Below are 25,808 nucleotides of genomic sequence, written 5' to 3' on the forward strand. Positions count from 1 at the left end.
GTCTACTCGCAGCGCGGAAGACGGCCTCCAGAAGTTATTTTCTACAAGGGTTCTATTAACTTCATTGGACAGCTATATGATTTCGATGCCCAAGTAGAAATAATCAGATTTTTAACATTACTTTGCCAGTTATTGTTATTACTATCACAAATCCGGTATCTTGTAAAAATATAATTCTGGCTTTTGATTTCTTTTTCATTAAAGTTTATGTCAGCACATGTCCGTCATAAAAAGAAATTCTGTCATATCTTCACAATGAAAATTCAATAAGTAATTATAAATAAAAAAATTGTACAATGTATAAAAAAATATTTTTGAAGTTTTTGCTACAACAAACTCGAATTAAAAGTATCAGTGTCAGATATTACAGTCTGTGTTGCCCTAGGCCCCCGGGAGGTGGATGTCCAACGCAAGGTCCAGGAGGCGGCCGTCGTATAAAACCGCCAACCGACTGCCGCCCTTCAGATATCCCGTATAATCCATGTCGTCCACAATTTCACCACGGCAAAGATACTTGGAAGAAATACAAATACATCACTTTTTTCGTCTGTTTTCCTTTGATCATAATTCAGTCGTTACATGTTTCTGGACATGAACCTCCACCTAAAGGAGATTGCCGAGATTATGAGTACATGCGCATACGCACAAAAAAGTTTCCCTGGGGAGATGGAAACCATACGTTATTTCACAACGACCATGTAAACCATTTGCCTGAAGAATGTGAACCTCCGCCTCTCGATTGCGATTGATGAAGATTTATAAGTAAAACATAATCTACTTGTTATGATTTAAAAAAAGCTTGTAATAAAGTGACCTGGACGTAACTAACTTGCTGTTTTATCAAATCTCATTATCATTATTTTGGCAGTCTTTTCTGTCTGGCCATCTCAGCGGGTAAAGTATGAAGGAATAGTGTGTTGGGTAAAATAAGTGCGCACGCAGAGAAAGGGCGTGCGACGGCGCGCTAGGGCGGACACCGGCCACTGCGATCAATAGTGACGCTGACGTCAGTGTGGTGTCGCGCGCTATTGGCTCTCCCGGCATTATTAAATAAACCTCCGGGCGAAGTGGCGCGCAAAGTGTCGCGCCGCGGGCACAGCACCGCAGCACGCGGCGGGCCCGCGTTCCGCTCGCGGCTCGCCGCCGCCCGCCATGGCCGACATGCCGGACCTATCGCACCTCACGCCAGAGGAGCGCGCTATCATCGAGGGTGTCATGATGCGCCAGCGGCAGGAGGAGCAGCGCGAGCACGAAATTATGAGGTGTGCCCCAATCTTGCACCCCGCGTCCCACCTCGACTTGCTCCCTCCCTCCCGTTTCGATTAATCTTTCTACGTAATGCACCATATGTGAAAGTGTTTGTGAATGTGCTCCTCTCTTTGCACTGCATTATAAGTTATAACAAAATCAAGATTTTAAAGTAAGATACTTGGAATTCATAATTTTTTTTTTACATTTGTGCATCTATAGTGTTATCTTTGTACATTTTGCTGGTTGGTATAGGCTGGTATAGATGTGGCGTTCATATTGACGCAAAGACAAGTAGTCCGACCTGCGTGATGAGTTCGTGCACAGGATGGCGAGATTACTGTCCTCCATTGATAGTCTTTAAGTAAAATCCATTTTACATAAAACTGTCTGAACTCTGAATGCTTACTTATAAAAAATAAAATATAACCACAATGACGCAAATCTTTGTAAAATATGTATATTGTAATACTTAGGTAATTAAATTACGCTTCACTTATATTTTCATTCTAAACCTTACTGAGTGTTACAAAAGCATAAAGGCCACTTTAGTTAGATTTAATAAAATATGGCTGATATTTGTAAGACTAACGCTTTACATAATACCTTACCTAAGAATGGATGAAAATAATACAATAATAGAAATAAAATGATTCAGTATCTGCAATCTATAAGTAGAGAGGTACTACGTTGTGGAAGAGCAGATGCAGCTAGCGTACTATCTTAGTGACCTACTTTTTGACCTACATAATACAAAACCAAATCCGCAAACGGTTTGCTTTATTCTCTTTTATTATTTATCAAGTATACACTAAGTATTATTTTCAATTTCGTTAGAGATCCAAAGGAGACATTAATGCTTACACAGTAACTATCGGTATCAAATCAAAATTAGTTAAGACAAAATAATGTTCTGTCATAGAAACGTTCAAAATTCGAAATTTACAAAAGCTTCTTTGTGGTTTTATGTTTTTAATTTCACAATTAATTAATTAATGTTAACTAGGTATATTGTAGTGGTTACTGATTACTGATTCGGTATCTGGTTTCATGTCAATGAAATAAAATATGATTTTTCAATTATTTGATTATTCTTACGGATAAAATGCCTATATATTATTTTTCTATGTATTATTCAGGACATGAAGGTCATGTAGCCGCATCGAACCGCAACGGGCTTATGACAATAAAACGTCTACTTACCCTGTTATTAATTTCTCGTATTAGTTAAACACATCAACTTTATTTTAAACATCAATAATTTAAGTTATGGCACCAGTAGGTAGTAAGAAAAATATTTAAGTTGATAGAGCAATATACCTAAATAAGAGAAACCAAATGGATTGCCCATTTGGTAAACATGATGTGATTTTATTCTACAGTTTTTAATTTTTATTATTTATCGTGACTAGTTTTTGGTTTAATGTACCTATAAATAACAATCCTTACAATGACAATTTCATAATCGAGACATAACCGTTTTTCGCTGCCTAGGTTTAGCCAACTGTAGTGGTGCATTCAACACAGGAAATCCAAAGACCGTCCGCGCTCGATAGTTGCAAGGGACTCTTAGTATGAAGAATAGAAATCTATATGATTTAAATTAATCATTGCGCCCCCAAAATATAGAGGACGATATCTCGGAAGGGTTACGCCATGAAAGTAAAAAGGCCAAAAGAGACCTCATAACGAACGATATTCTTATCAGGCTTCGATCACTAATAGGAACTATTTAATTAGTGATCGAAGTTTTCAGGCAATAATTTTCTGTTCAAACCTATAGTCAAAACTTATGGACAGGACAGTACTTAACACGTTAGCAAATTTCGGTTTATAGGTAACAAAATTTAAAAAAAAATTAATCCAATTAATCCACATTTTTATAATTAACATTTTATAAATAAGTACATAGAAAATCTAAGTAATTAACCCGTAAACTAGATATACTTAAAACGATTGAAATACCTAGACTGAAAGATATAGTTCCAATTAGTATAAATTGAATATATGCGTATGAAACCATTAAATACATATTAAAAAGAGTTACTAATATGATCAAAAACCTTTTAAATTTCATTTTTGATTCAGACGTAAACAAGATGAGGTGGCAGTTTTGGAGCAGACGATTCGCACGAGGAACGAGATGCAGCGGGCTGCCGGCGTGGAACTAGCCGCCACCTGCCACATCTGCCTCAAGACCAAGTTCGCGGACGGCGTGGGCCACTCCTGCCACTACTGCAGAGTCAGGTGCTGTGCACGCTGTGGGGGGAAAGTTTCTTTGCGATCTAATAAGGTACGACTTCGTTACTTAAGGATATTAATGTTGGAACAAAACATGGAACCGACATGTAAATTCCAACCCGTAATATAATGTTAAATGGTCCTAAAATATAAATAATATATTACATATGCGTTTTTGCCTATAAGAACTGAGTTGGAATGTTTTATAGTCTGCATTACCACACATCAATCATAGTACCTAATTAATAATTAATTCAAAACTACATCCGACATCGACATCGACATCGTATGTCGTTCCTGAAAGCAACATACAATTCAGGAACGACATACGATGTCGTTCCTGAATTGTATGTTGCTTTTGAATTAAAATTCCCATACTCACTTAAATCATTCATTCAGCATGCGTATTTTAGAATATAGTAAAGAAAAAATATACGATTAAGTAGTACAATTTTGAAAGAAAGAAGAATTTTGTTTTATTTCATCTTTCTTACAGTTTTGCATATTTTCTATTATATTTGTCATTATTCTTGTTACAGGTAATATGGGTTTGCATATTATGTCGTAAGAAACAAGAACTTCTATCGAAAACTGGACAATGGATTCACAAGAGTGCAGGTCAAGATTCAATGCTGTGGCGAATGGAATCCGACCTGCGCGATTTACAACCACAAGTAGAATCGTCCCACGATAAACGACCAAAATTAGAAAGAGCGCACAGTGCTGCTGAGAAGGAGAACCATCCACTGCAAAGATCCGGGAGTGCTTTACGTCGGCAGTATAGTCAACAAGAAACCCACTGTTATGAGTTAGAAGGACTAGCTCGGACTCATCCAAGCATGGTGAATCCTAGACAAAAATCTGTTTACGGTGTCGACGAAACGGTTTTGCTGCCAACGGCGCCCGCCCACCTAATGCCACATATGCCTTCGTCGCACCCGCCGTTGCCTCCACGCTCGTCTTCGTCGGACGACGAGGTGCCCGAGTGCGTCTCCGACGAAAACGACGAGTATCGCGATCGCGGTGAGTACGCAATACGCACGAAATCCCATCACCGGCCAATCCCATCCCAAACGTCGTAAATCCTTTCCATCCGAGCTAGTTTTATTTAAACCACTTTCACATGCAGCACACTAACAATGACACACCACACATCATACTTACCGTTGCTACATTTAAATGATGGTAATATTATTTTTTCATCCGTTATGTTTGTGTAACATTCGTCCTTTGCATACAACATTGATAAAGTTGAGGTGTTCCGTGCGAGGTATTGTATAAATTATATTACGGCAGTAGACTAAACTAGCATTCGGGTTAAGTTTATTAAGAGTCCTAATTATTATTGTTTAGAAAGTAATTTAGAGCACCTAAACTTATCCGTAGGTACATAACATATTTTGTTTACAATTACATCATGTTTTGTTCATGTAGTGTGAGGAACGTAAGTACATGACAAATAATATTATTCAAGACAAACAGAACATTAACCGATTCATCGATTTCAGCTGTCTTTTTGCAGATAGAGGCCACTTGTGTCGTAACATTAATGTCGGTTCACGCTAGTGTCTACTTGTTACTAAGGATGTAATTGTTGGTTGATGTTGAAGTGAGTTTAGACCGCGTATGTTGACCGCCCGCGAGCGCCTCGCGTGCTCCCGATACGCGCCCGGTAGCCGCGCAGTGGCGTGCCGCGCCGCCCGGCCGCGTCGAGACGGGCTCTCAATCGCCATACCACTGTTTGCAGGTAATAGAGATAGGAGCGGGCCAGGGGGCTCCAGAAACCAGCGTCAAGCGATATTAGACGAGAAAATGAAAAAGTTCTTATCGGTGAGAGGGCGTGATTTTCGGGGCGATATTGCGTTGTAAACTATGCTAAACTTAGATGTTTCACTATTGGTTATTGTTTGATTGTCGTTTCCGTAACTTTCTCAGTACCTCCTTCTTTCAACGACCCAGTACTTATAATGGCTGTTATAAATATCCTTCCCTTTTTGTTCAGTCCATCTTTGTTCTTATTCGACATAGGTACATTTACATCTGCAACGTTTCCTTATTATTTGTTGAAAAAGTAACGGATCTATAAATAGTAACGTACTTACTTACAAACTTATTTTGTCTTATCCTTAAATTATTTGGTCTGGTCCGTAAATTGATTATTGTACAAGATTCTGCGCACATGTAAATGTATTTAATTATATTTGCTTGAACCAGAAATAGTCGTTTGTAAATACCTGAAGTGCATTAAAATGAAATTCATTGTTTATGAACTACATAAAATACTAGCTTTTTAACTGCGTTGAGACGTAATAGACTTTATAGATATATTTATTAACTTGAAACTTCTACATGCACTGCTAAATCAATTACTTTGATTGCACGTTTGGTTCAAGCAAATCGCATGATTGGGCGAAAAGAAGTGTAACACTTGTTAACATTTCAATCGTTAGAATTTGTGAACGTGTTCGTACTTATTTTTCTAATTGTTGTTTCATCGTATGACTTTGATGAGTTGTAACACATTCTTTCCGCTTGTGCGTGATCACCGCTTTACTTGCGATTCCTTTTTCCTAACTAAAGGTTTCTAGGGTCCGATCAATGTAATCCAAAATTAAAGCGATGTTATTATTAACAAAGTATGTACTATAAAAGACAAATATAGAATAAAGTAGAAAGTATTCGTATGAAAACGGTTCCGGGCGCGTTCGGGCGCGCAAGTCGCTGACGTATTCAGGGCGCGTGAAAAGTCGTATACTATTCATCCGATGTCATTCTTAGGACAAGTCGAAGCGTGTGCATCTCTGCGGCACCCGCAGCTCCGCAGCACCAGCGTAGCTGCCAACAATTATTACAATTTGACTAATCATTCGCCAACCTCGTACTTGGCGGATGTGCGCGGGGCGTTCGATTCGACAAGGACGCCTGCAGGCGGACGTAGCTTCGACTCCGTGACCGATTGCCGGTGGCGCGCGCGGGACGACGGCGAGGGCTCCTACTTGCGGCCCTACGCGCCCGACGAGGGCCCCCGTTCCGATCGCGCCGTGTATAAGAGTGCCTACTTGTGGGAGGATTCTGCCGATAATAGACGCTTCACGGAGAGAAGAAAAAAGACGGTCCGCTTTGACGGGCACGAGGGCGCGGCGACCTTCCCCCGAGGAGGTCGCGACGCATCCGGCGCCCCGCACGACTGGGCCTCCCTGCGGTGGGAGTCCGAACGGCAGACCAGTCAGGATTCTGCCACCAAAGATTCAGGCATCGATACATCTAGTACTTTCACATCCAGCGAAGACTCGAACAGGGGCGATTGCCCTAAGGTATATAATGACTATTGTTTTATTTTCTTCGCACTAGCAATTTTTTTGCAATTTTTCAACTATTTAGGTACGTGCTTTCTACTACTTAATATCAGCATACCATCCGTCTAACGAAAGAGTTACCTTCTGCTCAATGGTGGGTAAATTGGTAAATTTAGTTAGGCGGGTGCCATGTTGGTACAAGTAGTAGGAAAACGCGCTCTTATAATTATGTATTATGAAAACTATATACACTTATGCCCGTATTATACTGCTGCCGTGCCACTCTGACTGGTAGCATTTTTTAAACTATAACTACTTACGTAGGATTAAATTTATTTTTTCCAAGTATTATAATATTATGGATCCTGTTTATTACCTATCTATCTTTCTCTGGGATTAAAAGGGGTGTAATACGATTGAAATGAAATGCTAACATTCATCTTTTTCCATTTAAAACGATGAGTTAAGTGCTCTGCCTACTGTATTGTACAGTTATTGTGTTTGGCTGCAGCATGTTGCATTAGCGGGCATGCGTTCAGTATTATAAATTAATGAATGTGCACTTTGGTGTTTTTGCGACACGCACTAAATGAAGTTTAATTATTTAGCTATTTTGTGAATGAATAAAAGTTTTTAATGATGGTATTGGTGACCTAACAGTTCCCGCTGAGTTGGCAAGCGTCTGCGGACGGTACTCGCATGATCGGTCACATGGTGCTACGGAAGGCCGTCGTAGAGGGCGGCACACACTCTTCTGCCGCAATTCTCGGCTTGAAGGTGGTAGGAGGCAAGTTGCTACCCGATGGAACCCGGGGAGCGATCGTAGAAAAAGTTAAGAAAGGATCTATAGCCGATCTGGAAGGTCAAGTTAGGATAGGTAAGCTGTTGTTATTATTAATTAATTAAAGATACTATAATCTTAACGTGCAATCATTTACTGAGATTCAAATATGACTTATACTTGCTATGGCAGAATTCACGTTAATTCACGAAATTTTAAACTTAAAAGTAATCGGAACGAAAGCGAACTTTTACTGGCGTAGTCATTTTTATCTTATTCTTCTAATCAGGTACCTTTTGAGCTTTTTCAAATTGTAATTCGTTCGTCATCAGGTGACGAGGTGCTACAGTGGAACGGAGTGCCTCTCCAGGGGCGCACTAACGATGAGGTGGCGACGGTGGTCGCAAACAGTAAGCACGACTCGCACGTAGAGCTAGTGGTGTCGCGACCACTCGCTGCCACCCGACCTCCGGCACAGCCCTGGAGGACACACAAAGGTTAGCCAGTAAAACAGACTATTCTCAATGTGTTTTATTTATAACAAACGCCTTTTAACATTTTTGAAAGTGCATGCAATCATGAAAATTAAAGTTTCATTTTTATATTTTAAAATCGCGATATATATAAGAGTGTATTTTTTACTGTATTATAATAATTTGTCACAATTGAATAAGAAGTCTTATTTAGTAAGCAAAATCATCCATGAATCCATGATGTTGTCTGACTTCAACACTATATCATTATTACAGTAGGGCTGTTTTAAAACCCTGATTTTCATTAATTCTCGCCAATCATTCTTGTCAATACCACAACCACACTTGTTCACGTGATTTCATTTCTTTTATATAAAATACTCGGGGGATCAATCCTCTAATCACTTTTGGGTACTCATCAGCATTTTGAAACGAAAAAAATATTTCTAAAGGAATCAAGTGAATATTGTTAAAATGTGTTGTAATAGTTTGTTAAATTAAAATTATTTAAAACCTTGGAACATGGAACATTCTTTAACTGAGTGCTAAAGAAATCAACATTATTATGGAAAAATTTGGAAAATGTTGTATCAAAGCATCCAATATAGTTGAGTACAGCTATTTGGAGCTTAACAAATACGGGTAGAATATTTTGGTCCCAAGCACTTTTCTGTCTTCACGCAGCCATTTGTGTCAGTTATGAATGTTGATAACAAAGATCTACTTTTTAATTATATAATATAAGTATTAAGTTATATTATATAATTGTAATTTGTATTAGATTTCGGTTCCAAAACAATATGTCCACTGGTACCTCAAATTGATTAGTAACCTATGAATGCTTTGTTTTTATATCACAAGATTTCCCGTGATTTTTGATTTTCGGCTGTACCTATTGTGTTGAGGCTTTGAGTACATATATCGAAAAATCCCAAACTCTGTCCTATTTTTTAAGGATTACACACCTCTTTACACATCTTTGTCCTGAATTTTAAGAAATTACCTGTAAAAATTATATTGTATACAAGAACAAGTGCTTGGGCCGAAAATTTTCTCCGTGCAGGTACTACAGTGATAAAAGTGTGAAAATAAAGATATATTCAGCAAACTTACGTCATTTCCACGTCGATATTGAATTGTAAATAGTAACATGTAACACAATAGAATTATGTAAATAAACGAGAAATAGAGCTGATACTAGACTAGCACAGAATAGTGGCTTACAGAAATTGAAATGCAGTGAATTCACGTCACGTAGGCTCCGTTAGAACAGAGTATCCCTAATGTTTGTGTTCAGGAGTGTGACGGTAAGGTATTTGATGAGCGCACTCTATGTGCAGAGGTGTACACGGAGATAATGGGCGGGTGCGAGAAGCCCAGCGTGTTGGTGACGTCGCCCGGCTCGCCGGACGTGCACGCGCGCCGCCGCTCGGCCCGCCACGGACATTACAACGCCGGCGTCGCTGGCCGAATACAGGTCCGATGGATGTATTTTCAAAATTTTCAGTTCCCCTCACCCCCAAGCCAACATTGCAACTTTCGAAACACTTAATGGTTTTTGTTTTGTATCAGTCTAATTATTGTAGCCATAACAATATGTGACTATCAATCATTGATTTTTAAAGTCAAATTATAAGATCCATTACTTTAGTGTAGGCATAAATGGATGATATCCATTTGGGAGCTTTGAATGTATTTAATGTTATTCCTTCAAATATTGATTTCATATTAAGCGATACACAATAGGAACAGAATAGAATAACAATATCAGCGACTCATCCTCATCGATTTTTTGTGGAGATACCCACACGAACGCGTGAGCTACAGATTATTTATTACACAACATAGAAACGTCCCACACATTCTGAAATGGAGCTCAGTGCTCTAGAAACAAATAATACTGGATGTATTTATTCAAATACGTACTTATTACGAACGTTTTAAATTATGATAATATCAGCCATACGGCTTTCAAACAACACTTCGTCTGCATTCAAGATTAACATCTATTTATTTATCCCAATTCTATCAGGCATTGGTATTTAGTTAAATAATTGGTTATTGAAGTACTATTAACGATTGAATCTCTAAATTACTTTGTATTATTAATTGGAAATCAAAAGTTACTCTAGAAAATGTTTCGATACAGTTAAAAATATACTTCGACATCCCTGCACTACAACTACTCGTGACTGTGGTATCCGCCAGTGGTCTGAGCGCGCGAACGGACGGCTCTCCTCGATGTCCTTACGCAAAGATCTTTCTCTTACCCGACAAGAGTGAAAAGAGCAAACGACGAACAAAGACGTTAGCGAACACGTTAGAACCAAGGTGGAATCAAACTTTTGTATACTGTGGTATCCGGATAACAGATATTAAGAAAAGAACATTGCAGGTTAGTTGATATTATTTCTGCAAATTAGATTGCTTTAATCGTATTAGATCACAAACGCATTCATGTTCAGCTTTATTCTTAATACAGAACACAAAGGCGACACTAAGTACACATACAGACAAGATTAGAGGAATGCATAACGAAACCTCTATTTCAAAGATCTTGCCTTAGCATTTGCAGATGATTCTGCTCGAGCGTAGAATGTTTTTGATTCATTCCTTCTTCTTATATTGGATAAACTACATATAAAAATATTAAATTCTTCGTAAATTTTTGTATGTCTTCGGTTTAGCCAGGTACTTATTATATTTATTTTGAGAGAAGTATATCTAACAAAATGGTATGGATCAATAATAATATATCCTCCCTTACTGAGCCAAGATCCGTTTTTGATATTCAATGGCAAGTTTTGATTGCGGCTACAATATTTGAACTACTTCAGTTGAAGGATTCTTCAGAACCTACTCAGCTTAAGTTTCCCGATGAATATACGTATTCTTTCTATCCTTTAATAAGTGTTCCCCTAATCGTACCTTGCCGTACCTATATAGTCGCGGGCAATGATGCATCTACACCGTGTACACATAGATTATCAGCTTTTATGCTTTTTAAGATAAATATTTTTAGCGACCAATGTTTAAGTGAATTGAAGTGGTTCCTCTTTTAGGTCACTGTGTGGGATTTAAATCGATACGGTCCTAATGATTTTCTTGGTGAAGTTCTTTTGGATTTGGAATCTATTATCATGAATCATGAGCCAAATTGGTACATGTTACAACCTCACGAAGATTCGGCTAGTTTTAGTGTAAGTATTATGTTACTTTTAAATATTTTTATGTTACTCGACATTTAGACATTTTAAGTTTAATTATTTTTATATTTTTATTGTCATAATAATTTATGTACCTACCTATATGTTATAATTATTATATGTAATATAATTTACTTTATTAATAACAAACCTGTGTTTGTATATTTTTTAATAAACGTATGAATGTAAAACTAGGAAGTATTATAGATCCGATTTCCTTCATAATATAAGTACGTGTATGTATCTTAATTAAATTTACGTGTGCTGAAATATTTAATCATTATTGCAAATATAATCCATAATCAAAAGTACATATGATACCGAATGATGACAATTGAACAATTTTTATCGCAATCCAGAGGTATCGAGATGAAGAAGGCGATGGTGAACACCTATCACCGCCGTCGACATCTACCTCTAGACTTTCAGACTCAGAATCCCCGAGCGAGAGCGAGCTCCGGCGACATCACTCTCTGTCTAGCCTCGCTTCCAGCTCTAGCCCGCCGCCTCCACATGAGGTAAGAAAAATAAACACGTATGTTTTCTAAATGCAACGCGCATATAGTTATCACGAGTTTATCTAATATCGATTTCTCTCTTAGTTGGGAAAGATCCTTCATTTCTTTAGGAATCGTTTCAACGACTTTTAATTTTACATTATTTAGTGTGCAACTGTGCACTTCGTTTGAGTGTATTTTAAATACATCTCATAGACCATAAATTTTACCCGCGACATAAACAATAAAATACTTTCTTAAATATTACAAAATAAATACTTACCTTCTCACATACTTCAATCACTCGAAATTTTAGCCATTGTTCAGTGCAAATCGTCGCATTTAACTCAAATAGTTTTCCACCATTCGTCAGTAGGTACCTACGTATGTAAAATTGTTTTCATATTTTGTTTTTCCATCGTACAATTGCGAAGCTCTCCACAAATTTGTAAACGAAATTTTAAACGGTCTCGTAATAATACAACGAGATGGAAATGGGGCCCTCGTTGATGGAAGCGAACTTGCGAAGAAAATACATATTTTGAAGAGAATTTATAACAACGAACCGGATTTTGCATAAACCTAACGGAAACTATTGTTTCTGCTAGCTCAAAAATAGGTACTCTAGAATATTTACAAGATTTCTGATGATATGACTGAAGTATATGATTTGTCTTTAATAATATTTATTTTATTGTACATCTATAATATGTTACATATTGTATTAGGTTTATTAAGCTTTGTTTGTTTCTATAGGTCGACGGAACTCGTTGCAGCAGACGAGACATGTCTCCAGCCGGTAGAGTTCGGACCTCTGGCATGTCCAGAGAAAGGGTAAGATCTAGTCTTAATATTAATTACTACTAAGAAATTATACAAAGTATCTTAAGACACTCGGACAGAGTGCTCCCTATGATGATGCCCATACAGTCGAGCAACAATGTAGGGAACAATGGCGAAGCAGTTCTATTCAAGCATTACAATAATCAGACGAACGATTTTTTATAGAAAATCAACTGTTTAGTTTGACAATGATTATTTTTTTAGACCTGGCAGAATTGTACAAATCATATTTTTAATCGATGTTTATCTTAACTGATATTATGATCAGTAAGATTAATAAGAAAAACACCTTCACGGGCGGCAAATTCACCTGCCCCCAAGGGCGATTAGGACTCGCGGTACCTACGCCTAAGTTAGGTAGATGTACACGAGCGGCACTCGTCACTTCCAGCAAGACGACTGCATGCTCGTTTACTATTTCTGTAGAAGATACATAGATTAGTAAGGATTACTCACTCCTAACAAGGAAATGTAACCAGTTTTGACAATTGAAATTTGTCACTGTCATCTATTATCGTGTTTGAAAAATATTTAAAAAATGTAGTTTTTAGATCATTTACGAATGAAACGATATTTCTCCGCACATTCGCTTCTATTTCGCGTTGTTGTTCCGTGTAAATTACACCGTGACAGCCATTAAATGGCTGACATATTTGTCAGCCGTTTAAGCCATTTAATGGCTTCCTTCAATTACAAGGCGGTGAGATATCTATACTTATCTATGAGAAAATATAATGCAGTAAGCGCATGTCGTGTGCAGGGCGGGTACAGCGTGGCGCGCTCGCAGTCGGCGGCGGGCGCGCGCAGCAAGTCCCCGCGCCGCTCGCTGTCGCCGCCCGCCGACCGCGACGGCTGGCGCTACACAGGTCCACACGACGAACAAACCGACAACCTCGTACAACACCACCCAAATCACATAAACCTCGCTACCGACTCGGCTCACGTTAAGCTGGCCGCTGTGACGTTTATTTGGATTTGGAGCAACCCTTTGATTTATTTAACTACCTTGCGAGTTGGTCAAATCCTACTTCAAGTAAGGATAGCCCAATCGCAATGTAGTTTTTATTTTAACGGTCCCAGTGACCGTACCACCAACTATTTACTGTCTACTTGTCTTCCATTGGTGACGTTTCTAATCGGAGTTCTGGTTAACGATATTTTTGGTTGATAGGATTGGCATAACCGTTTTGTGTCTCATCGATTTAACTTGTCTGCTCGGTCAGTTTTATCGATGCGACTCGATTGCCCTCAAAACAAAACTATTGTGTCAATTCCAATCACCAGTCTAACGTTTGATTTAATCTATGTGAGTACTTATTTTAATCACCTTCTTTTAATGGATCGTTAACGAGAGCTCCATATACATGGTGTTACAACGATATGTGTACAAGTTCATATATCATTAATATCTTCCGTATGTCCGTGGAGGTCGATCAGCGGGCCCCGACCCCGCACGGAACACTGTCGCCGAGACACGCACGTTTCTCGCCGCGTCGCTCATCACCACTTTACTGCCACTTACTGTTTTGACTTCCTCCTTGATTTTTATTTCACGCATCTTCCGCTAACCTCGTCCTACTCTACCCGATACGAGCACGCTCTTCACTTTACTTACAAGCGGGCGTAGCGTCCACGACCCCAGTTTCAGTCGTGGGCGCATCGCGCGCATATTTATCGTCGATATCACAATTTCTTACGATTGCATGACCTTTCAAATCTGTTATCTAATTTCTATCTCGAAGGCGATCCCCGTAAGTGTTTATAATTTATGTACGTTACAATGATTACTTTCTATCTTACCGTTCATGACTCATGCTACACCGATTACAGTTACTGTACTCTGAATGTAAGTTCGTATGGCATGATTGTGGGTAACGTGTAAGTGTATCTCGCCGGTGGTAGCGATCTAGTAGTGTCGGCACGGAGTGTCGGTGTGTAAGTTTACCGGGCGTGTGTACGATGCCAGTGTGCGAGGAGCGCGGCAACGGCGAGGGCGCGCGGCTGCCGACGCACGCGTACGCGCCGCGCTTCCAGTCGCGCTCCGCCACCGCCACGCCCACCACCAGCCCCAAGAAACGACAGCTGCCGCAAATACCGCACCAGGTAAGTCACATTTACCACTGCTTACTAAACTTTTGCAACTACCATTTGATTGATTATTGTCCAATAACTCTTTTCTTCTTGAAATTTAAAAAAAAGTTGTCAAGGTTGTGTGAAGTCTACCACTACGTACTGGGCACAAATTGATATAAAAAAAAAACAAGAAGTCTATTCATGTCTATCACTTTTAACGCAAACCCTTCTTTTTAACGATATAAAGGAACATAACAGTTAACAATTTGAAAGCAGTTAATTAACTTCATCGGTTAATCCTACTTATAAGTAAAGTCTAGGTCAGAATCGTAAAGCATCAATACTGGTATGGTCAACAGAGTAGCCAACGGGCTGTCCGGGCGCAGGTGTCGGCGGACCTCGAGGAACGTAAGTGGATCGCCCCGCACCACATTGGCGCCACACTCACCTACCGCAGCACGCCGCAAGGTCTATACACCCACCTTCACTAGCAAACAACTCAGATACATTCATCAAACAACCCTTTCAAACTAGCGATTTGCGAGCTCTAACCCCCTCTTCGAGTATAAGAAGCGTCGATCAGTAGTCTTCTCATACGCTCCAAATGGAATGATATTTTGGAACAGTAAGTGCAGGGGTTTGTTTAGTTAATAACAAATACCACATTTATATCTTCCTAAGCCACTGGTTTCTGGTAAACCACTGTTACGTAACTCACATTAAGCAGAGTTTCTCAGTAATGTAGAGCGTAAAGAAGATTGCTCTTTTTCATATCTCAAAAGATGACTTCTAAGAAATAATTAGTTAAACTTCCCTAATTCAGCTATGCTTCAATCTCATTAGCATTGTCTTCCAATTTAAATGCACTCAATAATACGTAAGGGTCCTTAACATTTAACATTTTTCGATGTTTGAAATTCCTGGAACCTTCAAGTTATTTAAATTCAGCTTGTTATTTTAGGTAAATTGATAGTAATATTGAGCCTCTTAATTAGTGGAACGTAGATTTAGCATTTTCTAAGTAAAAACCTCATGAGAAATAGGCTGTTAAAGTGATTTCCTAAATGTTGCTCATATCAAGTCTTTAGCATATCAATTTGGATTGTCCCACATACGAATACGTGTTTCTAAATCGCTCGCAAATCTCTACTATGAAATGGCTGTATAACTGACACTGGAACATATTTATTATTATTGAATTGCCAACCCCAATGTCTAATGATATTTACTTAACCATGTACCTTTGCTTTGTCCACTCAAACCCAAGGATACAGAAACAAACAGCTCATTTACCAATCAGAAGCCCTTGCCAGCTTGATTAGTACTTGTAGAAAATTTAGGATAATAAGTTGCGATAATGCAAGCTCAAATAGTTCTTGTATATATATCGTTCGAAACAAAATGTTTCCGACCTTACAAAAAAGTCATGTGTGTAGTCGTTGCATGTTAGAATATAATACAAATAAAATCCGCTTATTAATAGCTTTTGAAAAAATTGCCATAGATGTATACTTATTTTAGCAAACGTTAAAACAATTGATTTTATCGCGCTCGCCTCTTTCCAAGAAAAGAATTAAGTTTGTTCGAAATACGACCTACTAAATTTCATTTATGTAGGCATACTTATATCTCTGTAGTACTTCTTATTGAAGCACCTCTCCAATTAGTAACATCTTCTCGTTTTAGTGAAGCGACCTCATTACAAATCACTTGTCAAATCAAAACACGTGTATCATGTAAAATTAAAACGGCTATTGTCATTAAAAAGCTTTTAAAAAGTACCTATGCTTTTCCGTGCATTTGGTAAACATAATACGTATACTTACGTGTACTTAAATTTTAGTCAATTAAAGCCTGCCTACGAGTGCCTAATTTCGAAAGACAATTAGAATAAATTGAAATTACATGTAAATGTAGTTAATGCACATTATGAAAGTCTTGTAAATGACAATAATTAAATAATTTGTACAAAAGTAACAAAAAATTTGAAAAAATAAAATAAGAGGACGAAAAGAGATTACTTATTGAATAGATAAAGAGTTAGGATAGCAAAGGGCATAGGAATCTTCCTAAAACCAATGTGGCTCGTCGAAGAAATACTTAGTCATGAATGTCATGGTTTTTCAAATTCTTATAATCTTGAGTGTTATTTGAATAATTTTATAGATTAAATTAGGCTTCACAAGATCAATATGTAGTGGCTCGTTCAAGAACGAATGAATTCTTAAGGCTGAGACCGCACTGCGATTAAACGCACGCGTTTAACCGCAAGACTGAAACCGCTAAAATATAAAACATATTGCTTTCTATACAAGTGCACGCACTAGTGACTTTTTCAGTCGACTGATTTATTGTTACATTTTGACCGCGGCTTGTTTAAAGCGCGGTTTTTTGTCTCCCATAGCAATTGTACGGTGGGGCATTGATATAAACTAAAGATATGTTACTAGTGGGTAAAACATGAAATATACAAAATACACCAATTGGAGTGAATCGACTCCAGCCGCTCTCGCGCGGCGTAGTAACTGACACGTATGTATGTCACTGTATACGTTTAACGTCATTATTTTAGTCTTCTAAGCCTCAAAATGCCTTCTTGGGAAATGCTTAAATGTACAAATTATGCAAAAAAATACCCAAGATTCATGGAATCACATTTCACAAGTAAATGAGGAGAAATCATTATATCTTGATTGTTTTTCGTGCTTGGTCCGCTATAATTACGTAACTGACAAAATAGAGATAACGTATTCCTTCCACAAGTAGTAATAGAGAAGCAAAATTTACGTACATATTTACGTATGAATGAATGAGTTACTTTCGGGTAAGCAAAAAGAAAAACGTGTATTTGTGTGTTTAGTGTAACACTTATTTGTGTTGTTTTGTGGGCAGGTAACATACCTATAGTTTTAAATATCATTGGTTTTTTATTCAGTCTCTAACCCCACAACACGTGCTGTTCGCCTGAAATCTATGATGAGACTGAAATAAAATTAAGCCAAAAGAAAACCGCAGTGCGTGTTCGTATGCGTTTTGGCGTTTTCAGCTTTTTTTATTCAGTCTGCGTTTAATCGCAGTGCGGTCTCAGCCTAAGTTCTGGATTCTCACCATTGGTATTAGGTACTGGAATTATGGTATATTTTCTGTTATTCAAAATCTAAGGTGACCTAAGATTAGGGTAACACTTGTGGTTGACAAAGAAGATAAAAAGTGAAATGGGCACCAGGGTGGGAGAGGCACTACGCCGGTTTGTCAGACTCGGAGCTGGCGGCGCGCGGGGGCGGCTGGGCGCCGCGCCGCCGCCTGTCGCCCGACGCCACGGCCGCAGACTCCGACCTCGAGTCCGTTGCCTCGGTCACGTCCAGCGCCTTCAGCACGCAGTCCGAGAGGCCCAGGCCCACCAGGATGCTCAGGTATATTTAGTGTTAGAAATTCATTGTCATGAGGATTTTTTTTTAAATTTCCTTAAATATTATTTTTCATTTTTTACGATAAATTATTTTTTGTATTACCTATGTGTAAGTAGACAAACTTTTAAATCCATTCATAGATATAAAGGTAACCAAAATATTCTTTGAATTCGAATTAGATTTTTTAAATTATTTTTTTATTCAATAACTCACTTAACAGTTAACACACATTCAATATTATTTGATTTTTACTACGTAGAGAAAATTCTCATATCTATTTTTTTCATTTAACTGTTTGTATATAATCACATTTTATTTCTTTTTGTAGATATATATCTTTCCATCAACAGTAAATATGTGTGCATGATTTTACAGCCGGGGGCGACTCCCTTCTTACAGCGCATCTTACACATTTGATAACGCTAACCCTTTATCCGATCTCCACTGCCGATATGACCGTAAAACACGTCGATTGTTGCCATACGCGTCCTTAGTAGTAGCTTGTGGGGAGCGCGGGGCTTGGCGCCGCACCCGGCCGCGGTATGACCTGCACCCCGTCACACAGTCTCTACACAATGTCCGCCTAGCGCGCCGCCATCAGCGAAACGCTTTAGCCCGAAATCATTCTACAAACACATATGGTAGACAATGTTCCTATTGCCGCATTAATGGCCAAACCCAAGGTTGCCCAGACTGTGCAGCACAGTTCAATGGTTACACTCAAAGAGGCGTTCGTAGTCTTCCCGAACCACAACACTATAACCACATTTCTACCGATAAAGAAATTAAACGTAGAACCTTACCTACAATAGATCATTATAATAATGTTGCTTTAAATGGCTTAGATTATACAAACAACCAAAAGTATTCTAATTGCATGGAAGGTAATTTGAATATAATTCAAGGCGAGGAACCTCAATACCATGGCTACGAAAGTGACGGTAGCGTAGCTGAAACTACAATACATGTTAGTTTAGATAGAGATCATAATACTTATCATACAATAGAAACTGTTAACCCAAGACATCAAGGTTCTTTAAATGTTTCCAGACCAGTTTTTGATCATTATACTGGAGAGTTTGTAGAGCATGACTTTAGAAGAAACCACACAATCCAAAATAACACAAATTCGTTAGGTTTGGCACAAATTACTAATAATACCTATAGACACGAAGACGATCATAAAATAAGAAATAGCCGTAACTACATTACTAGGTCTAAAAGCACGGAGAGCATTACAAGACGACATTCTGACTCGTTAATGTTTTCTAAAAGTTCGTCTGCAATTTGTTATTCTCCCACAGAAGAAGATGATGTTTTCCATGACGTGGGCGCTTCAAATAGATCCACCAGAAAGCACGGTCATAACGTCAGTATTAATGATATTCCAACATTTCAAGAATATTCTCCTGAGTGTTTTGCTTCAACGTCCAACATAGATTTATCATCAAAACAACCTTTACAACCTATCATTAAAAACGCTCGAGTTCGATCATACTCGTTAGGTTCAACATGTCGCTCAGATAGAAAGTTCAGTATCACTGCTAATTCTTTATGTGTTGGTATCTCTCCCACGCAACCCGAATCGTCCCGTCGTGCGCTCTCTCCTGACGCCCCGCTCGATGACGCTATTCACAATCATGACGATCGTCATTCTGGGGAACAACAACGTGAAAAATCTGCATCTCCCACGGAACCAACACACAGTAACGACTATGGAGGACGGGAGAATGGCCGTAACAACAACCAACAACAAACACTCGAACGCCGTGAGTCGCGCCGTGGCCAGTTCACAAGAAGTCTTAGCAACGCGGACGTACCTCCGGATGAAAAAGCAGGTATGATTATTAGTATTATATTTCCTATATCGCTTTCAAAGCTCGACAAATGAAATGTTAAGAGACGGCAAAATAAATGAACATTTATTTTAAAGACGGCAGTCTCAGCGATACGGCGCTGGGCGGGGTCAGTGAGCCGGAGCCATCGCATGACGACACATTGCTGAAGGCTGAACCGCGGGATTTCTTCGGTCCTGGAATGGGCAAGAAGAGTAACTCTACTTCACAACTTTCAGCCACAGGTATAACTTTTCTTCATTTCGCAGATAAAGTTACGTATGCAACTATTTTGCTAAACATGTTTACTTGCATATCCACACCACAATATTTGATATGCGCAAAGATTTGTCGTGTTGAAAAAAGGTTGACTGTTTGTGTTTAGTAAAATACATAATTAATGCTTAAGTGTATTATTGTGCAATGATCGACAGGACGAAAAAGAAGGTTAGGTTTCGGTAAACGTGGGAAAAATTCGTTTACGGTACAACGCAGCGAGGAGGTGGTACCGGGAGAATTGCGCGGGGGCGCTGGCGTATCGCGGGCCTCCTCCGCCTCCAGTGAGAACGACGAGGACAGGTTCGCGCCGCAGCTTCGACGACATTGACACAATAGTGTAGTAGGGGCGGCGGCAGCTCCTCGCGACTCCACCATTCTCTCACCTGATTTAGGGCTTGATACCTCCATGCTCAAAGAAATGTATAAAAGCATGCAACGAGATCAATAACTATGTGTTCGATGTTGCTTGTACACCATGTAATGTAAAAGCAGCTAAAATTAGAGCTTTCATACGGCTTTTTTGATAAATGTTTTCCGAGCTAATTTTGATCGAATCTAAAAATTTTCCCTATCATGATTATCAAGTGTATGAACGCGAGTCTATCTATGTTTCGTCGCGATTATTTTATTTCGCTATGCTAGCATCAACATAGCAAAACTTTAATTTCCAGTATAACGTCACGAAAACGCTGTCGATAGTTATCTAAAAGTACTCTTAATAAAATTGGTTAAGTAAAAATGTTTAAGTAAAGTAAATAACAAAATGATTGGTGTTAACAATACCGGGTATTGTACGTGTACTGTGTGGCGTTCCCGGCGCGTGCCGCCGGTGCCGCTGTCGCCGCGCGTGTCGTAGAGGGCTGGGGCAGCAAGCTCCGCAAGCGCTCCGGGCCCGCCGCCACCGTCACCTCGTTCCAGCGCTCGAACGAGGTGTGCTCCACCAGCCTCGTCTCCATATCTAGCTCGGAGGGATCCTCGTAAGTCGCTCGCTCCACCGCTCCATCCGTACCGCGGTCTCGCCCGATATCGATACTGTATGTGCATCGATGTTGCTCGCGTCTTCTACTTTACCCCTCTGTTTGCCTCTCGTCTTGTAACCGCATGATGCCGTTTTGTATTGTTGGTGTTTTTACTTCACTCTATTCTATTCAGCACGCACGAGTCTTCTCACGCATAGGCAACGCACCCTCTCCGTCAACTGACTGTAAACAGGTATTGCCCTGTACTCTATTACGATCGATGTTACTAACATTCTCTGAGTGGTTTTCAGTTTTCCTTTCGGGAGCAAGACCGTGTGTATCTGGTATGATCATGCGCTTAAGTTTATCTTCGATGCACGTCTGTCGTTGTATGGTAGGTAAATATTGCCTGAAAGCCTATGGTGTTTGCACCTCCGTATCAACATTGATATCTGAAATTACACTTTACATAACATCCATGCATGAACATCACCAAAACGCCTACACATATTTTTTTATACTTATCTGCTCTTGTAGTATAATGCAGTTTCTTCGAAGTCAGGCAAATTTAACATGCGTAAGTAACTCTATTAAAACGTATCATCAAGATATTTTTTTATTATTTCGGTTTTTCTGTTAATAATTTTATAACCAAAAATGTTATGAATTGGCATCCGCACGATTTTAAAATGGATAGTTATGTGCTCACCCTCTCATCTTACTGTTACGGTTGGTAATTTAATAAGATATGCTTAATTATTGGAAAAAAATTGTGAGCCGTCACGGGACGCCTGGCAGATGTGAAACATCGACATTATTTTGTAAAAGTAATATGCAGAAAAGAACATATTGTGATAGGAACTAAATATGTCATAATGATAAAATAAAATATTACGATTTTTTTCCAGATAACGATGACTATTTATTGAATAAACAATTATTTTTATTCAATAAATAGTCATCGTTATCTGCATCGTTATCGGCGACGCATGCGTCGCCACGCCAGAAATCGGTTTTACGTGCGGCTATAGATGTTTCACATCAAAAATATAGTATTACTACATTAAGTTACAATGTAATACAAAAGAAAATGTTTCAAATTTCAAACCACACTAAAGTGAATGGAATTAAAAGCAACAAAGGTTCTTTTATTTAAATAAGTTCATTTTAGTATACTTTTCCGTTACGTATTTGTATTTGTCTCATATGTTCTAGCAATTTTATATATAAAATATATTGTGTAATTTATAAAATGTATTAAGTAATGGAACTAGTTACATTTAATATTTGTTATGTGTTAGGTACCTATTGAAATTAAACTATGTTCGTTGGTCCATGCATCGAACTTGGGGATTTATAAAATTTAAGTAGGAATTTAAAAAATCCATTACTTATATCAGTTTTAAGCTTATCATGATAAATATTTTAATTATTTTTTACATTACCAGTACCATATCATCTGTCACTAGATGCTTTACAATTCATTGTTGGATGTGTATCTACTTCTTCTCCAGTTCTTTTTGAACTTGAAAATCTTGTGCCAGATTTATCTCGAGTTTCTCAAGCTTATGTAGTTCATGTCTGCATAGGAACCTAGTTGAAAAAAGCGTATGAATATATTCAAAGTATTATGAATTTATTGAATTAATATCTAAATCGTTTTTCATATGTACTTCGTTATTTTAATGTAGGTATCTACTTCTTAATTCTAGCTGGTGAGTAGAACTTGTTTATGGACATGTGAGAAAATAAAAATTACATTCCTAAACATCTTCAACTTCTAGGAATAGTTCATTAGGTATAAGCTTCTCACATTTATCTATTCTACTAGATTTCTAAAGAAAACTATGTAGTAAATATCCAATTTCCTTGTATATACCTCTAATGTTACTTTAACTTATACCAATGGAGATTGCCGCCCCTCTCTTCACTATTGTATCAATGTTGTCATTGTATTTTATTATAATTTACTATGAACCCTTAGTAGTATAAGATCCCAATTTATGATTTCGATTCTTTCACACTACTAATCCGTTGAACACCTTATAGTACTTTCCAATGTTTCAAACTTACGTTGTAGAGTTTTCGTTTGCTTACAATTATTTACTAATCACCCGTTTAATATTTCTTTCCAAAACTATAATTTCTATAAACTATATCTTCGTTATCATTTGAAAATTGAAAGTTAATGAAAGTTAGCTCATGTATCTAAAATGTATAAAGTTAAATAAAATTCTTCACTTTTGTTACATTTGCTTTCATAATTAACGATTCAAGCGATCATATTATTCAAGCAGATATTTTTCTAAGTAAGAATACCTGCAAATTTTTAATAAATATAATAATAATAAATCGATGTAATTACCGTTTTTTTAAAGAAAATAGTATCGGAACTTAAACATCCCACTTTTACTTACCATCCGTTTCGCTGGTCCTATCTGGATCAAGAAGAAAATGGATGGTTTGTAGTTGCGACATTGTTCATTTTCGCGGAAAACCAACAAAGTGAAGGTCAAGATGTCAAGTTATTTTCGTAACATAACATTTGGGCAATGTCTCCAGATGGTCTCCAGGGATGCGGGGGTCGGGTTCGTCGGAGGGTGGCGGGTTGTCGGATTTCATCGATGGACTGGGGCCCGGGCAGCTCGTGGGTAGACAGCTGCTCGGGGCGCCCACGCTGGGCGATGTGCAGCTCTCTATGTGCTATCAGAAAGGATTCTTGGAGGCAAGTTGGAATTTTAATTCTTATGTCAAGCAAATTATTTTCTATATGAAACAAAATATCCTAATCCGTTCGCCCATTCGGTAGATCTTTAGAAAGTAAGAATTGAAACTTAGGTAATGGTTTCACTGTCGCGACCTCGCATCACCTTACTCGTAAAAAGGTTGTACAGTTGCTGACTTTTTTGTTTTATTATATGTGATAATTGGTAACACAGATATACAAATATGAGGCGCTGCAACATTCCTAGCGGTCTTTTGGTCAATCAGTACTGGTTTACTAATCGTTGCCTACGTTCGCAAGGTGGAGGTGATACGCGCGCGCGGGCTACAGGCGCGGCAGGGCAGCCGCACGCTGCCGGCGCCGTACGTGAAGGTGTACCTGGTGAGCGGCAAGCGCTGCATCGCGAAGGCCAAGACCAGCACCGCGCGCCGCACGCTCGACCCGCTCTACCAGCAGACGCTCACCTTCAGGGAAAACTTCAAGGGCTGCGTTTTGCAAGTGAGTGCTCACCGACACTTCAATGTACATTCTGTGTTGAAGGTTAAATATTTTTGGACTTCTGGTGGTATTCCAGCTCAATAGATATTACTTACTCTGAGTGTGAGAGATTTTGTCGTTTATAACATAAAGGCCTTAGTCTCAGCGTTCATATTTTATGTTTTAATGTTCTACAAAATTCACAGGGAATTCATAAACATTTTTGATGTAAAAACATTAAGTCTTATTTCTGTGATCAGGACGATTTCCAAGATCATTGCGAAAATGCCTAGACAGAAATCTCTGCCCGAAACGAATCAGTATTACCTATTTAAATTCTATATTTTGATACGTCCCAAGAAATTTAAAATTATTGCAAGTCTGGCAAAAATAAAAAGATACTAATAAATACTGCACTTCTTATAAAAACTCGCTTGTAACATTTCCAGGTGACAGTTTGGGGCGATTACGGACGCATCGAAGGCAAGAAAGTGTTCATGGGCGTTGCGCAAATCATGCTCGACGACCTCAACCTCTCGAACATCGTTATCGGATGGTACAAACTCTTCGGAACTACTTCATTGGTGAATATTCTATTATATTGATATTAACAGTAATTTACACTAAAGTTAATAGAACGTTTTGTCGTCCAACTTCGACGATATCATACAAGAGTTTATAAAATGTTTCTATTGACTTGAGTTCCAATAGAGTTGATTTAAATATGAAGTTTCAATTTAGACTGTTGATGTATAAATGTACCAAAGGAAACTTACTTTAACTCTTTAGAGTTGGTTACCGATGTTTACATATCGATGGTTAACAATATCGATTATCGCTGGACGGACAAATGTGTTTCTTATTTCCCTTACATAAAAATAGATTATAGATACCTATATGTTATGTAGTCTGCAAGCATGCTACATAACGTAATGTATAATGTAATCTTGTTTTTAAATGTATGTTCTATCCAATACCATCTGTATATTTTTTCTTTGTTTCAGTAACCGAGGCTAAAAAGCGTCAGGCTAATAATCTATATCAACACAATAAAAAAATTAAAATTTGTCCAAATAATACATCTAGTGATACTGCTTTAATATCATAATATAATAAAATCGCAAAGACATCTTGAATATAGGAAATTTTCTATAAAACGAAAGTTATAAAATAATTTGTATTTTTATTTCTTTTGGAATGCCTACCGGAGTTTTGAATAGATAGCATTTTATAGGAAGAAATGTATAGTGTACCCAATAATGTATAATTAAGTATTAAAAGCCAAATGCAACTTTTCTGTATCTTCTTTGAATGCCTGGATTTCCTTCATAGATTAAGCTTATACGTAGATACTATTATTTACTAATTGTTCACATGCAGTGATTCTGCAAAGTAATTAAAGCATGCGTGTTTGGTGAAGACTTTGTCTTCAGTATGTATAAAATAGATTATCCTTGTAGGACCC

At 38.2% G+C, this 25,808-nt stretch overlaps 1 protein-coding gene across 6 annotated transcripts; it reads left to right on the forward strand.

The window, feature by feature from the left end:
- Positions 1 to 751: 751 nt before the first annotated feature.
- Rim (Rab3 interacting molecule) lies at positions 752 to 25,637 on the forward strand. 6 transcript variants are annotated; one of them, XM_073079999.1, is made up of 22 exons: positions 752 to 1,262; positions 3,337 to 3,541; positions 4,029 to 4,512; positions 6,268 to 6,803; positions 7,446 to 7,662; positions 7,899 to 8,063; positions 9,380 to 9,516; positions 10,189 to 10,434; positions 11,102 to 11,239; positions 11,605 to 11,763; positions 12,499 to 12,576; positions 13,346 to 13,451; positions 14,552 to 14,688; positions 15,018 to 15,126; positions 17,885 to 18,071; positions 18,444 to 19,906; positions 20,002 to 20,148; positions 20,338 to 20,482; positions 23,704 to 23,866; positions 24,167 to 24,364; positions 24,793 to 24,927; positions 25,348 to 25,637. In XM_073079999.1, the coding sequence occupies exons 1-22, from the start codon at positions 1,153 to 1,155 to the stop codon at positions 25,348 to 25,350; spliced, it is 5,268 nt and encodes a 1,755-aa protein (XP_072936100.1). In that variant the 5' UTR covers positions 752 to 1,152; the 3' UTR covers positions 25,351 to 25,637. The 6 variants fall into 6 exon arrangements, with proteins under 6 accessions (XP_072936100.1, XP_072936101.1, XP_072936105.1 ...); XM_073080000.1 differs by lacking the exon at positions 20,338 to 20,482 and adding an exon at positions 21,039 to 21,159; XM_073080004.1 differs by having other exon boundaries at positions 19,776 to 19,906.
- The last annotated feature ends 171 nt before the right edge of the window (positions 25,638 to 25,808 follow it).

The sequence above is a fragment of the Epargyreus clarus genome, unplaced genomic scaffold, assembly GCF_041222505.1.
Source record: "Epargyreus clarus isolate Ecla_fem2 unplaced genomic scaffold, WU_Ecla_fem_2.2 ptg000014l, whole genome shotgun sequence".
Taxonomy (NCBI): Eukaryota; Metazoa; Arthropoda; class Insecta; order Lepidoptera; family Hesperiidae; genus Epargyreus; species Epargyreus clarus.

Coding starts and splice junctions, on each gene's coding strand:
- Rim (XM_073079999.1), top strand. CDS start 1,153: ATGGCCGACATGCCGGACCTATCGCACCTCACGCCAGAGGAGCGCGCT. Junction 6,804..7,445: donor ACAGGGGCGATTGCCCTAAG/GTATATAATGAC, acceptor GTGACCTAACAG/TTCCCGCTGAGTTGGCAAGC. Junction 8,064..9,379: donor GCCCTGGAGGACACACAAAG/GTTAGCCAGTAA, acceptor CTCTATGTGCAG/AGGTGTACACGGAGATAATG.